This window comes from Rattus rattus, chromosome 4, assembly GCF_011064425.1.
Source record: "Rattus rattus isolate New Zealand chromosome 4, Rrattus_CSIRO_v1, whole genome shotgun sequence".
Taxonomy (NCBI): Eukaryota; Metazoa; Chordata; class Mammalia; order Rodentia; family Muridae; genus Rattus; species Rattus rattus.
The window spans coordinates 148,824,677-148,836,353 of NC_046157.1; the positions used below are offsets into that span (position 1 = coordinate 148,824,677).

Here is an 11,677-nt window from a genome sequence, read left to right on the forward strand (position 1 = left end):
GCGAGAGCTCGTCCATGCACTTGCTGGGGGCTGGGCATCCATGACTTGATCCCTGTGAAAGGAAAAGAAGGCTCTGCAGCCCCAGGGCTCCTCCATCCTCAGAGTCAATCCCCTACTCCCACGCCTTCCTTGCCAAACTGAATCACCAGTCTCCACTCATCAGGACACTCTTAGCCAGTTTATTAAGCCAGGGCTTCACCGTGGATCCAGAAGGGAGAAGGCAGTAGATCCCGTAACCCTCCTTTCTCAGCTCTCACCTTCTCCAACAACTCATCTACAGCCCAGCCCCCAGGACAAGAGCCCCAGAAGCATGGCTGGCGTTAGGCATAAACACAGAGGCCACAGCCTGAATCAGCAGCGTCAAGGGGGCAGGGACACTGGACAAGAAAGGATGGCTCTAGGGCACCTGTCTCAGGGCTTGTCCTGAGCCCATGGGTCCAACAAAGCAAGAGACAAAGGACCAGTGGGCTGCCCTAGGGTCTGAGGCTACAGCCGGCCCTGTCCAGCGAGGCTGGCATGCGGCTCCAGGTTACTGCGGAAGAGCAGGGACAGGTGCAGGCCTTAGGTGCTGTTACCCTGTTCCTGTTCAAAGAGCAGCATGGCAAGCTGGGTGCGGGAGCCAAGGCCCTCGAGCACGCTCTGGCGACAGCGGTGATAAAGGTCCTCGCTGAGCCGAGCGCTGCATGGCTGGGCCCGGTAGCGCTGCAGCAAGGCTGGTTCCACTGCCCTCAGCACATGCAAGCTGGAGAAGCGTAGAAACAACTCATACACATCCAGGCTCTCCAGCAGCTCCTCCTCCTGCTCGGAGGCTGCCACCAGCCGTCCACGGGCCGCCACATAGTCGGAGTTGTAGAAGCATGCCTCGCTGGCAGCCTGACGATCAAAGTGGCCAGTGTCACGGCCCAGTTCTGGTGGCCCAGGGCCCTGAGGTGGAGCCACAGCAGGGTGGAAGGCCTGGAAGTGCATGGGAAAGAAGGCTTGCCAGCCCGAGATGGCGTGCATGCGGCAGCGGTTCAGGAAGTCGGGTGTGAGCACGGTGTCTGGCCCGGCCAGCAGGAACAGAGTGTCCAGCGGGTGCTTCTTGGAGAGTAGATCCATGAGGCGCAGCGGAGAGGGCGCGGCTGTCTGTACACTGAGCCAGGGCACTCGGGCACCAGGGAAACGCCGCTCTAGCTCGGCCACGTGGGCTTTGACGGGTGCGAAGACATCTGCGTGGGCTGCCCGCTGGGCCTGGCGTGGCTCATACAGCAGCAGCAGGGTCAAGGCTGCGGCATCGCCAGGTTCCAGTGCTGCAGTGGCAAAGGCTTCTAGGAAGCCAGATGCCAGGTCACGCTCTGCTGCAGCCAGAGGCAGCAGCACAGTGACCCGAGAAGCCTCGGTGACATAGGGCACAGGCAAGATCTCCACTCGGCTCAAGGGCCGAAGGAGCTGTACCCTGTGGGTGAGGGGCCAGCGGCCACCCTGGGGCGTCAGCGCTTCCAGCTGCAAGTCTAGTGTGTACTCCATACCTCGGGCTGGATCAAAACGCCGGTAGCCATTCACCAGCTGTTGCTTCTGGAGCCGCAGTGCTGGCTGGTAACGGCGGTTGAGCTCCTCTAAGGCTGTTCCTAGGACATCAGCCACATCGGCCTGGTCGGCCCCACGCAGCGGGCAGCGGGGCGAGCCGTCAGCACAGGAGAAAGTGTGCTGTTCCGTGAAGTAGTCCCAGCGCAGAACCTCAAAGCGCGAGGCAGGGCGAGACGGCGCTGGAATGCCCACTGGCCAGGTAGAAGCCCTCTCCCCATCAGCAGCCAGTCTGCTGGTATTCTGGATCTCCCACTGGGCCGGAAAAAAAGGCCATGAGCAAGGCAGGGGATCACATAGTCAGTATACATCTGGAGGCTTTGTGAGCAGTCAGTGATACTCAGGGAGGACCTGCAGTTTACCTCTCCTCTGCCCTGTAAACCCAAGGGCCCCACAACAGTTTCTCCACAGATCAAGACAGTTTAAAAGTTAAAAAGGGAGCTTCCTGGCGGTTCCACAAAGGTCAAGGACCTGGCTGTGGGCCTGCTCTGTGACTTTATCACTGACTTTTTATTCCCGAGGTCTCTCAGGACCTGCTCCCCTTCATCCCTTGACTCCCCTACCCTCAAGCCCAGGCTGTACCTGCAGTTCTTGAATCTCCTGGTATGTGCGGTCCAGCTCAGCCCGGGCAAAAGCTTTGTGCAGCTGGTACATGTGCACAGGGTCATGCACAGGGTGGGCTGTCAAGGCGCTGCGGAAACGAGGGTCCCCCTCCTGCACAGGTTCCCCAGGGCTCAGTTCCAGATAGTTGTAGTGCATTCCCTGGGGAGAGGAAGGGGAGCATTCAAAATGGGAGCAATGACAGAGCTGTCTTCCCTCCATCTCTTAGCTAGCGGCTCATCTTCTAATCCTATAATCATTTATGGACTTGGAAGTCAGAGTTCTGTGGATTTGAAGTCTATTTTACCAGCTGATGTTGTACTGGTTAGGTCTCTGTGAGCTCCTCTGTGAAAGCTGTCTCAGAGGTGTCCACAGAGCTAACTAAAATAGCTGACACTGGATATATATTATGTGCAAGGACCTCTTACTTTCTCAAATCCCTATACAGCCCTGCCTAATAATTGTTTCCATTAGCATGCATGAAGCTATTGAAGCTCAGATCTAGTAATTTACCGAGAGCTGCTGAGATTAAAAAAAAAAAAAAAAAAAAAAGATTAATAGAGAAAACCTAGACCTGTCTCTCCATTACCCCATATCTCTCCTGGGAAAGTATGCAAGCTCTGACAGGAGATACTATCGGGAGGCTTATCTTCTTACCTCATGGTCACCAGTACAGCCAATGCCTGTGGCATCAAGGATGCACCGGCCCAACCACTCATCTGGGCGAGCACTGACGATGTCATTACGGCAGCTTTCCAGGTGGGGGCGCAGTTGCTGTAGTAGTGTGCGAGACAACAACACTCCAAAGCCCCCGTGGCAGTAACGGCCTGGGGTAGTCTCTCCACCGATGAAGTCCTGCGGTCGGCCAAGATAGAGGTGGGTTGCTGAAGCAAGGCTGAGGTGGCCAGTTAGGCGGTCCAGTCCATGCGCCTCAGTGTAGGTGGCATCAGGCACTAGGAAAAACCAGTCAAAGTCATCGCCGTGTTGCTCCAGCAGGTGGCGCAGCGCCAGGTGCAGGTGTCCGATGGGCCGCTCTTCGCCCAGTGCCACCACCGCCATGCCTGATGGTGTCCGGCGGCCCCTCGCACCGGTCAGGAACACTACATGCTCCAATCGGTGTCCCAGAGTTCGGTTTACAGCCACACCCAGTGTAGGCAACGTGGCCTGTGAGGTCAGCACTGCCACTAGCAGCTTCTGCCTGATGCCCAGTTCCGTGCTGATATACCGAGTTCTGGGAAAAGACAGTTATGAACAAGATAGCATACAGCTTCGCTTGTTATTTCTTCTCTGGACCTGTTTTGCACCCACGAAGAGGATAAGAATAACTTCTCTCCCACGAGACATGATTTAAGTGAAATATTGGTCTCACAGACGGTATTGCATTTAGGAGATAGCAATTCCAATGCAGATGCAGGTAAGAGAGCTACATTAGAGAGAATTCCAGATTTCGCAACCTAGTAGTTGTGTCCCTGAGCCTATTACTTAACTTGTGCCATCTGTAAAATGGGACTGATTGCATTTAAACAGTAAAATGCTTGGCACACAGTGCATAAACTTCCTGCTGCATGAATAGGCCATCATCCCCGCCCCCAAATATGACCTACAAATGAGGTGTAGAAGCATATGGCATAGTGGTGCAGAGAATGTCTTTTGGAGAGGGGCAAACTAAGACAGTGACTCACCTTCCTAAGGTAGAAGGTAAGTTGTACAACTGGAATTCACTGTTACTTAGAAGAAATTACTTCAATTCGTGGGCAGAGACATCAATGTGATGAGTACATTCCTCCCTCTCCCATCTCATCCCAAGGTGGCCCTTCAAACCCATCTAGGAATGAAATACAGGTAAATTCCAGTTCCCTCCTTTTTCTTTCCCCCTTTTTATACACGTATCCTCCTTAACACTAATTTCTCTAATCCTAAACAGACCAGTGGCGGGGCTAAGAGGGTCTTTGGAGTACTATTGGATGGAGTCGGTTTAGCTCAGCTCAGACCCGGACGGGATCCAGAAAAAGCTTCAAATTGGCCCTCGGTCTCCCTGCAAAGCAGGGTCATAGGAAGTAATCGAGGCCCAAGGACTTCCTGGCCGGCCGGCCCCTTCCTTCCGGAGCCTGACCCGGCCTCTGGCGGCCTCCTTAGCGCGCGCATCCTGGCTGGTGCCTGAGGGGTTAGGGCGGACGGAGCGGATGAGTACCTGACGGCCTTCTTGGTAGCCTGGCCTGGCTGGGCGGGATGGTAGGGCAAGACACGAGGCTCCCAGCTTTCCTCGGCCCCGGGCCTCTCGCGCTCCGCTCCGGGCTGCACCGAGTTGGGCCGGCGCGCCGCGTTGGTGTTGCCGCGCGGCGGCAGCTCAGAGTCGCCGGGTTGGGGTGGTCCGGGTCCGCAAGGCTCCTCCACCCAGGTGACGCTGAGCAAGCTCAGGGTGAAGCCCAGAGAGATGCCCACAGCCACCGGCCCCGCAGGCCGCAGCACGGACAGCAGCAGCGACGCCCGCATGGCGTCCCGACAGCGGGTCCCGGGCCCCCGCGCAGCCCGAGGCGGCTCCGAGGGGGCGGGACCCGGGAGGGGGCGGATCCGGAGGGCCCGAGCCCAGCAGGCGGGCCCGTTCCCTCCCCGCCAAGCAGAGATAGTAGCTCAAGCCCGGAACCCCCGGGTAGGTCTGCAGCCCTTAGAGCAGCACTGCGCGCCCGGGCCTCCCAGGCAGCTGCTGTCCGACGTGTCACCGAGAGGGCCCCGCCCCCAAGGTGGGGTCTCAGCCGTCAGCTACCAGAAAGGGAAGAGGGGAGGAGGTTAAAGGGGAAGGACCCCCGGAAGTGCCCCCTCCTCAGCGCCGGAGAGGCAGACGCCGGGGGCGGAGTCTCCTGTCTCCCCCTGCGTGGTTGGTGCGTCCCGGATGACGTCAGAAGCAGCCCGCCCCTGCCAGGATGGTGCACCCTGAGTGACGTCAGGAGCAGAGGCCGGAGCTGTCCATCAGCACCAAAGGCCGCCGGCGGGCTCAGGGCATGGGGCCGCGCTCCGGGACAGCCCGAGCTCCTGCTCCTTTCTCTTCCCCGGGCCGGGCCCGAGTCACCGGACTGTGGGGCTGCAGTGCCAGCCGGTGTTGGAGGTGGGGCGACGACGCCGTCGCACAGAGACCCGTCTCTCCGGCCCAGCAACCCCCTTCGCACGGAGGACTTTGCCCGGACCCCAGTTAGTCGGAGCCTCTGGCGTCCAACAACCTCCGCTCCTCCGGCCCTGCACACCCTCCTTTGCTCGGAAGCTCGGGTCACCTCCAGCCCAGGTAGATCTTGGACATTTCCAAATTAAGCCTCCCACAGATGGTGTTCAGGCTGCCTTTTTTTGCCAGCAGCACCCTCCCTCTCCTCGTCTAGCCCCATCTAGTCCCTCTTTTAAGTCCATCCCAGCCGCCTCTAGTCAGGCACTTGTTTCCCTTTGTCTTTGCTCCCTGTTCTAGAGACGCTTCTAGAACTGCCTGATGTGGGCACCATTCCTTTGTCCACTGTGCCCTTGCTGAATTCCCCCACTCGCACTGTTATTCTGGTGGAGACCCACGACTGACTCTTGACCCCGATTTCCTCCCCGTCAGGTTGTCCTGGGAGGGTGACCCTCCTTCATTCCCAGCACTATGCCGGGTACTATGGAAACTCTGCGGTTTCAGCTGCTGCCCCCGGAGCCGGATGATACCTTCTGGGGTGCACCTTGTCAACAGCCTCTGGAGCGCAGGTATCAGGCACTGCCTGCCCTCGTCTGCATCATGTGCTGCTTGTTTGGAGTCGTCTACTGCTTCTTTGGTGAGATCCCCCTCATCCCTCACCTGTGGCCCTCCACTCTTTCCCTAAGTTTCCTTTTTCTGGTGTCTCCAAAATCATTTTCAGCCCATCCGACCCCCATGGCTATCTCTTTCTCTTGCTGATCTCAAATATATTTGTAGATCGTTGACTCTAGGTTCTACAGAGAACAGGTTCTGAATTAGGCTCTTTGAGTTTGAACCCGGCTCTATGTTAGTCACTGTGATCTAATGGGCATGTTAACCTGGGTCTCAGCTTTTTCACCTGGACAAAGACAACAACATTCGTCTCATACAGACAAGAATTAGTAGGTACTCATAGAATAATGGCTATCGTGGTGAGGATATGTTTGGATCACTAGGATAAGCAGACACTAAAAAGAATGGTGATTAAACATGATCCCTTACAACAGGGCATATTGTATGGTGGGGGTGGGACCTGGAATATTCACACTTGTGATACATATTAGAGGGCTGGATGGTAGTCATACACATGGAGATCGCCTACAAGGCAGATTCCCATAAGGATGGTTATTGTCAAGGGTTGTATGGGGGAGGGCGTGGTATGCCTGTAATCCCAGCATTCAGGAAGCCAAAGCAAGGGAACGGAAGCTCAAAGCCAAAAAGGATTACATAGTTCAGTGGGGTGGGGTGGGTGAGTAGTAACTGCAGTTCAGTTGAACAGGTGTGTGTGAGTCCGTTTGACAACTATCTTGGCCCAAGGCTACCTTCTCTAGAGAAAAGTATACCTTTTTCCCATTTTCACAAAGGAAACCTGTGGGCTAGTGTCAGCTTAAAGTGAATAAAGGCCCAGTGGATTCTTCAGGAAGTTATAGAACTTCACAGTGGAGAGTGTCTTCTATGAATAGGGACCCAAAGAAGGCCTTCAAGAAGATTATACATATCAGAACCAGTTTGGGCAGGGAGGCTGGCATGGTTTGCCAGAAGTGTGTTAGAATAGTTGGGAATATAGGATGTGGAATATAGGATCAGGTCGTCTTTCTTGTACATTTGCAGAGTGGGCAGGAAAAATGCCCCCCCACAAGGGTTTAGGACATGCAGTGGGTCTCCAAAGATCCCGCCCCCTCTGTTCTGGGTACCTCTTCCCTCTGCATGGTGCTCTGAATAGCCTCATTCCTTACCCTCAGCTCCTGTATCATCCTACCCTTCTTGGATGTCCCTACTGGAGATTCAGAGCCTTTTCTAAACTCTGTTCCTCTTGACTTCAGAACCTTCTGGGGTCTGATACACCCATTCTTGGAACCAAATCTCCCTTTTCTCTTTATCATCTTTCTCTTTGGCTCTCCCTGCCTCTCCTTGACTCCCAACTCTGACTTCTACTTTCTCCATTGTTCATGATCTGCACCCCATTCCTCTTTCAAGTACCACTAATGGCTCTCAAGTTCCTACAACCGCCTGTTCTCCACGTAGTCCTCTTGGATTCTGCAACCTCTTAGCTCCTAGTATTCACCCACTGGTTCTATCTGATCCCTGTAACTCCAGTTAATAGATTGATCTCCACATGGTGGCCTCTAGTGCTCCCATTTCTCTGGCCTCAGTGTTCCACTTTGTCTTTAATAATCTTAATGACCGGGTTGGGGATTTAGCTCAGTGGTAGCGTGCTTGCCTAGCATGCGCAAGGCCCTAAGTTCGGTCCCCAGCTCTGGAAAAAAAAAATAATCTTAATGACACTACTCTTATCCAGTCCCTTGACCTACAAAGACCTCCTCTCCCCAAACCAAGCTCTGTCCTCTCCATAACTTTCCAGCACTGCTTTATCTCTGAAGCCCTGTGACCACACAAGGATATGCCTTCTAAACCTATGTGACCTCACCCCTATACATTTTTTTCCTGACTTACAGGTTCTTCATGTCTGAATAGTCCTCCTCGGAGGCACCGGAGACTCCATTTCTGATCCCCTTGTGACTCCAGTGATCTCTCTGGAGCTTGTGATCCTAAAGACCCTATTGCCCCATGGCCGATTTACTCAACTCCAGTGATTCTTAACTTTGACCTTCAAAGGCTTTAGATCATTAGTTCAATAATTACATGTCTTCCCAACGATTCCCAGAAAACATCTACATGATCTCCCCTGACTTCCATAGCTCCCCCTTGAGCTCTCATGACCTCCAATTCTTAGCACCCATGTCTCTGATGCCCTTGTGCACGTCCCCGACCCCTCTGACTTCTAGCCTGGTAACCTCATTTTGGCCCCTCACTGGCCCTGTTCCCCTCCAGGTTACCGCTGCTTCAAGGCAGTACTCTTCCTCACTGGGTTGCTGTTTGGCTCAGTGGTCATCTTCCTGTTGTGCTACCGAGAGCGGGTTCTGGAGACGCAGCTGAGTGCTGGGGCAAGCGCGGGCATCGCACTGGGCATTGGACTGCTCTGCGGACTGGTAGCCATGCTGGTACGCAGCGTGGGCCTCTTCCTGGTGGGGCTACTGCTCGGTCTGCTGCTCGCTGCTGCTGCCCTACTAGGCTCCGCACCCTATTACCAGCCTGGCTCTGTATGGGGCCCACTGGGGCTGCTGCTGGGAGGCGGCCTGCTCTGTGCCCTGCTAACGCTGCGCTGGCCCCGGCCACTCACCACCCTTGCCACTGCCGTGACGGGTGCTGCACTCATTGCCACCGCCGCAGACTATTTTGCCGAACTGCTACTGCTGGGGCGCTACGTGGTGGAGCGACTGCGGGCTGCCCCTGTGCCTCCCCTCTGCTGGCGGAGCTGGGCCCTGCTGGCACTCTGGCCTCTCCTTAGCCTGATGGGCGTTCTGGTGCAGTGGAGGGTGACAACCGAGAGGGACTCCCACACAGAAGGTGAGAGGACACAGGCTAGGGTGGGCATGGGAAGAAGGGGTGGAGGAAGACGGGTGGTGAAATAGAGGGGCTAGTGAGCAGAGACAGAAACTACACATGAAAAATCAGGGCCTCGATGGGTTAGAAAGTTGACTTGGTCAGGGTCTAGGAAAACAGGCTTAAGTAATAATATTCATCCCAAAGAATGTGTGGAACACTGGCTCTAGTTCAAGTCCACTCCAGGCACTGGGGTAATATAGCAGAGATGAAACAGAAGCAGGGGAGAGGATGTAGCTCAGGTAGCATGCTTGCCCAACACATGCTGGGCTTTGGCTTGATAAAGGCTACCAGAGAAGGTTAATGCTTTTATGAAGGGTGTGCAATCAAGGTAATCAAGAAACAGATAATAGATCATGCAAACAGACAATAAGTTAACTTCTCTTATGCAGAGTGGTATGGAGAGAGATACAAGGCGATTTGAAGCACTAACTTTAGGAGGTCCACTGTACTTAGTTAGGGTGGTCAAGGAAGGCTGCTTGGTGCGGGTCAGTTTGTGAGGTTTGCTGAAATCTGTTACAAGCACAGTGAGATGCCCATGGAGGACTTAAGAGTAGGAGAGGAAAGAACATAGGCTAATGTTTGGGAATGTAGAATGCATTAGAGCAGCGGTCCTCAACCTTCCTGACGCTACGACCCTTTAATACAGTTCCTCATGTTGTGGTGACCCCCAACCATAAGTTTAGTCTTGTTGCTACATCGTCATTGTAATTTGCTACTGTTATGAATTGTAATGTAAACTAAATATTGTTTTCTGGTAGTCTTAGGTGATGCCTGTGAATGGTTGTTCAACCACCCCAAGGGGTTGGGACCTTCAGGTTGAGAACTGCTGTGTTAGAGGGGGGAGGTAGATGGAGAAAGGAAATAGTGAAGGAGCTGTCTAGCTAAAAGATGATGGGATGGTGTCTGACCCCGGGACGGCAGCAACGGGGGGTGGGGGTGGGGCTGATATTGCGCATACAGGCCTTGGAGGTATGAAATCAGGAAAGGGTGGAAGGGGGTGGTAGTAGTTGTGGGCAAAGGCCTGTTGAAGCCTAAAGCCTCTGAGGGGAAGAGAGGAAGAGGGCCCCCGTGAAGAGCTATGTGGACTTGAGTCTCTTCTGTGCCCATTCCTCTACAGTGGTCATCAGCCGGCAGCGAAGGCGAGTGCAGCTGATGAGGATCCGGCAGCAGGAAGAACGCAAGGAGAAGCGGCGGAAGAAGAGACCCCCTCGGGCTCCTCCCAGAGGTCCTCGGGCACCTCCAAGGCCTGGTCCCCCTGATCCTGCTTATAGACGCAGGCCAGTGCCCATTAAACGCTTCAATGGAGATGTTCTCTCCCCGGTGAGGCCCCAGAACCCCTCCAGCCCCAGGGTGGGAGGAATGTAGACTGACCACACAGTACTGTCTTCTTAGGGGACAGAACCTCTATACCTGGGCTCTGATTCAGCTTTGGCGGTAGGGACAGGTGTACCAAGTATTGGCATTAAATGGATATGGTATATGGTGGGTTTCAGGGCTGTGGGCTCAGTTTGGAGATGGCTTGAGTTAGTGCAGGCCTGGGTGGAACGTGGAGAGGTAGTTCTCCGGCAGGACTCAGACCTGTTCTTCCTTCCCCACAGAGTTACATCCAGAGCTTCCGGGACCGGCAAACTGGGAGCTCTCTGAGCTCCTTCATGGCCTCACCTACAGACACGGACTATGAGTATGGGTCCCGGGGCCCACTGACAGCCTGCTCGGGACCCCCTGTACGGGTGTAGTCATGTTCCCGCTGTCTGGGCTCTCCAGTCACCAGCTCTGACATCTTCGAGACGCCTGCCAGGCCACTATTGAGGCTGCAAGGCCCTGTGGCCTTTGGCTGTCTCACCTCCTTGGAGAGGGTTGGCCAGCCACCAGAAGGGAGGCTGTGTCTCAGGCTAGGTAGGCCTGGCCTGAGGGAGAAGTTCCCGTCCAAGCTCCCGAGGGACTCGGGGTGTGAGCCCCATTGGGATGTGCTCAGGGTTGTGTGTTGCCCATACATGTGTGTGAAGGGGTAGGCTTGGAGGGGATACTGGGACCCTTGCCTTAGATTCGACTGGCAGGGCTTCTTCAGGGCCAGCTCCGCCTCCTGTCCCCGCTGCTGGGGTCCCATGGGCCACTCTCCTGCATGTCTGTGTGGAGGAGGCCCACCCGCCTCCCCTACTGCTCTACCTTCCAACCATTCATCTAAGGGTTCTTGTTATTGTCCACGGGACTAATAGCAGCACTCCTCACCCTGGTCCCCTGACCTCTGCAAAGCCACCAGCCTGAGGGCAGTGGCAGAGGATGAGGGTGAGGGGTGCTGTTCTGGGTTGGGTTTGGGAGGGTGGAGGGAAAAGGGCTTAAATGCACGGTGCATGTCTGGTGTCTGCTATGCCACCTTAGACACCTCATGCTTCTGTCTCCTCCCGCCCTGTTTTACATCTTTTATAAATGTGCCAAACTATGCGGCCTCTGCCAGAAGTCTTCAATAACTGGTACTTTTCATCAACCAAGCTGGAAACACTGCAGCCTTGGAGCTGTGACACTGACTACAGGGGCTCCAAGCATGGTCTGCCCTCCCATGGCACACAGACAGGTGTGGGCGTGAACAGTCTTTATTGTTACCCGATACCTCTGGCTCCTCCCTCCCCACCCTGCCCAGTATAAGGGTACGATCCTTCCAAATGGTCCGAGGGCACCTGCTTGGTGTGTATCAGTCCTCTAGTCACCTGTAGAGGAACGAGTGCATGTGGGACTGGGGGTGGGGAGAGTAGGGCCAAGCCAGTTTCCTCTCCTAGCAGAGTCTGGATACCCTTGGGAAGAGCTGGGTCCCAAGCTTTCAGAGCCTCTGGCAAGAATGTCTGTAGGGCTGAGAAGGTGGGAGCAGGTAGGGTGGGACGC

The 11,677-nt window shown here is 55.1% G+C and overlaps 2 protein-coding genes across 4 annotated transcripts; one reads left to right on the top strand and one right to left on the bottom strand.

Annotated features, from left to right (window-relative positions):
* Positions 1-159: 159 nt before the first annotated feature.
* Chpf (chondroitin polymerizing factor) lies at positions 160-4,862 on the bottom strand. 2 transcript variants are annotated; one of them, XM_032901412.1, is made up of 4 exons: positions 4,355-4,862; positions 2,821-3,394; positions 2,146-2,325; positions 160-1,818 (listed from the first exon to the last, which is right to left on the bottom strand). In XM_032901412.1, exons 1-4 carry the CDS (start codon positions 4,654-4,656, stop codon positions 562-564), a joined length of 2,313 nt encoding a protein of 770 aa, XP_032757303.1. In that variant the 5' UTR covers positions 4,657-4,862; the 3' UTR covers positions 160-561. The 2 variants fall into 2 exon arrangements, with proteins under 2 accessions (XP_032757303.1, XP_032757304.1); XM_032901413.1 differs by lacking the exon at positions 4,355-4,862 and adding an exon at positions 3,846-3,988.
* Positions 4,863-5,054: 192 nt separating this feature from the next.
* Positions 5,055-11,254, top strand: Tmem198 (transmembrane protein 198). 2 transcript variants are annotated; one of them, XM_032901416.1, is made up of 5 exons: positions 5,055-5,440; positions 5,747-5,951; positions 8,186-8,761; positions 9,918-10,120; positions 10,399-11,254. In XM_032901416.1, exons 2-5 carry the CDS (start codon positions 5,786-5,788, stop codon positions 10,534-10,536), a joined length of 1,083 nt encoding a protein of 360 aa, XP_032757307.1. In that variant the 5' UTR covers positions 5,055-5,440; positions 5,747-5,785; the 3' UTR covers positions 10,537-11,254. The 2 variants fall into 2 exon arrangements, with proteins under 2 accessions (XP_032757307.1, XP_032757308.1); XM_032901417.1 differs by having other exon boundaries at positions 5,747-5,883.
* The last annotated feature ends 423 nt before the right edge of the window (positions 11,255-11,677 follow it).

What these genes read in the sequence shown, in the direction of transcription:
- Tmem198 (XM_032901416.1), top strand. Translation starts at nt 5,786, where the DNA reads ATGCCGGGTACTATGGAAACTCTGCGGTTTCAGCTGCTGCCCCCGGAG. An exon ending in AGTCGTCTACTGCTTCTTTG is followed by an intron (nt 5,952 to 8,185) that starts GTGAGATCCCCC and finishes GTTCCCCTCCAG; the next exon opens with GTTACCGCTGCTTCAAGGCA. An exon ending in GAGGGACTCCCACACAGAAG is followed by an intron (nt 8,762 to 9,917) that starts GTGAGAGGACAC and finishes ATTCCTCTACAG; the next exon opens with TGGTCATCAGCCGGCAGCGA.
- Chpf (XM_032901412.1), bottom strand. Translation starts at nt 4,656, where the DNA reads ATGCGGGCGTCGCTGCTGCTGTCCGTGCTGCGGCCTGCGGGGCCGGTG. An exon ending in GCTACCAAGAAGGCCGTCAG is followed by an intron (nt 3,395 to 4,354) that starts GTACTCATCCGC and finishes GTCTTTTCCCAG; the next exon opens with AACTCGGTATATCAGCACGG. An exon ending in GCTGTACTGGTGACCATGAG is followed by an intron (nt 2,326 to 2,820) that starts GTAAGAAGATAA and finishes TCCTCTCCCCAG; the next exon opens with GGAATGCACTACAACTATCT.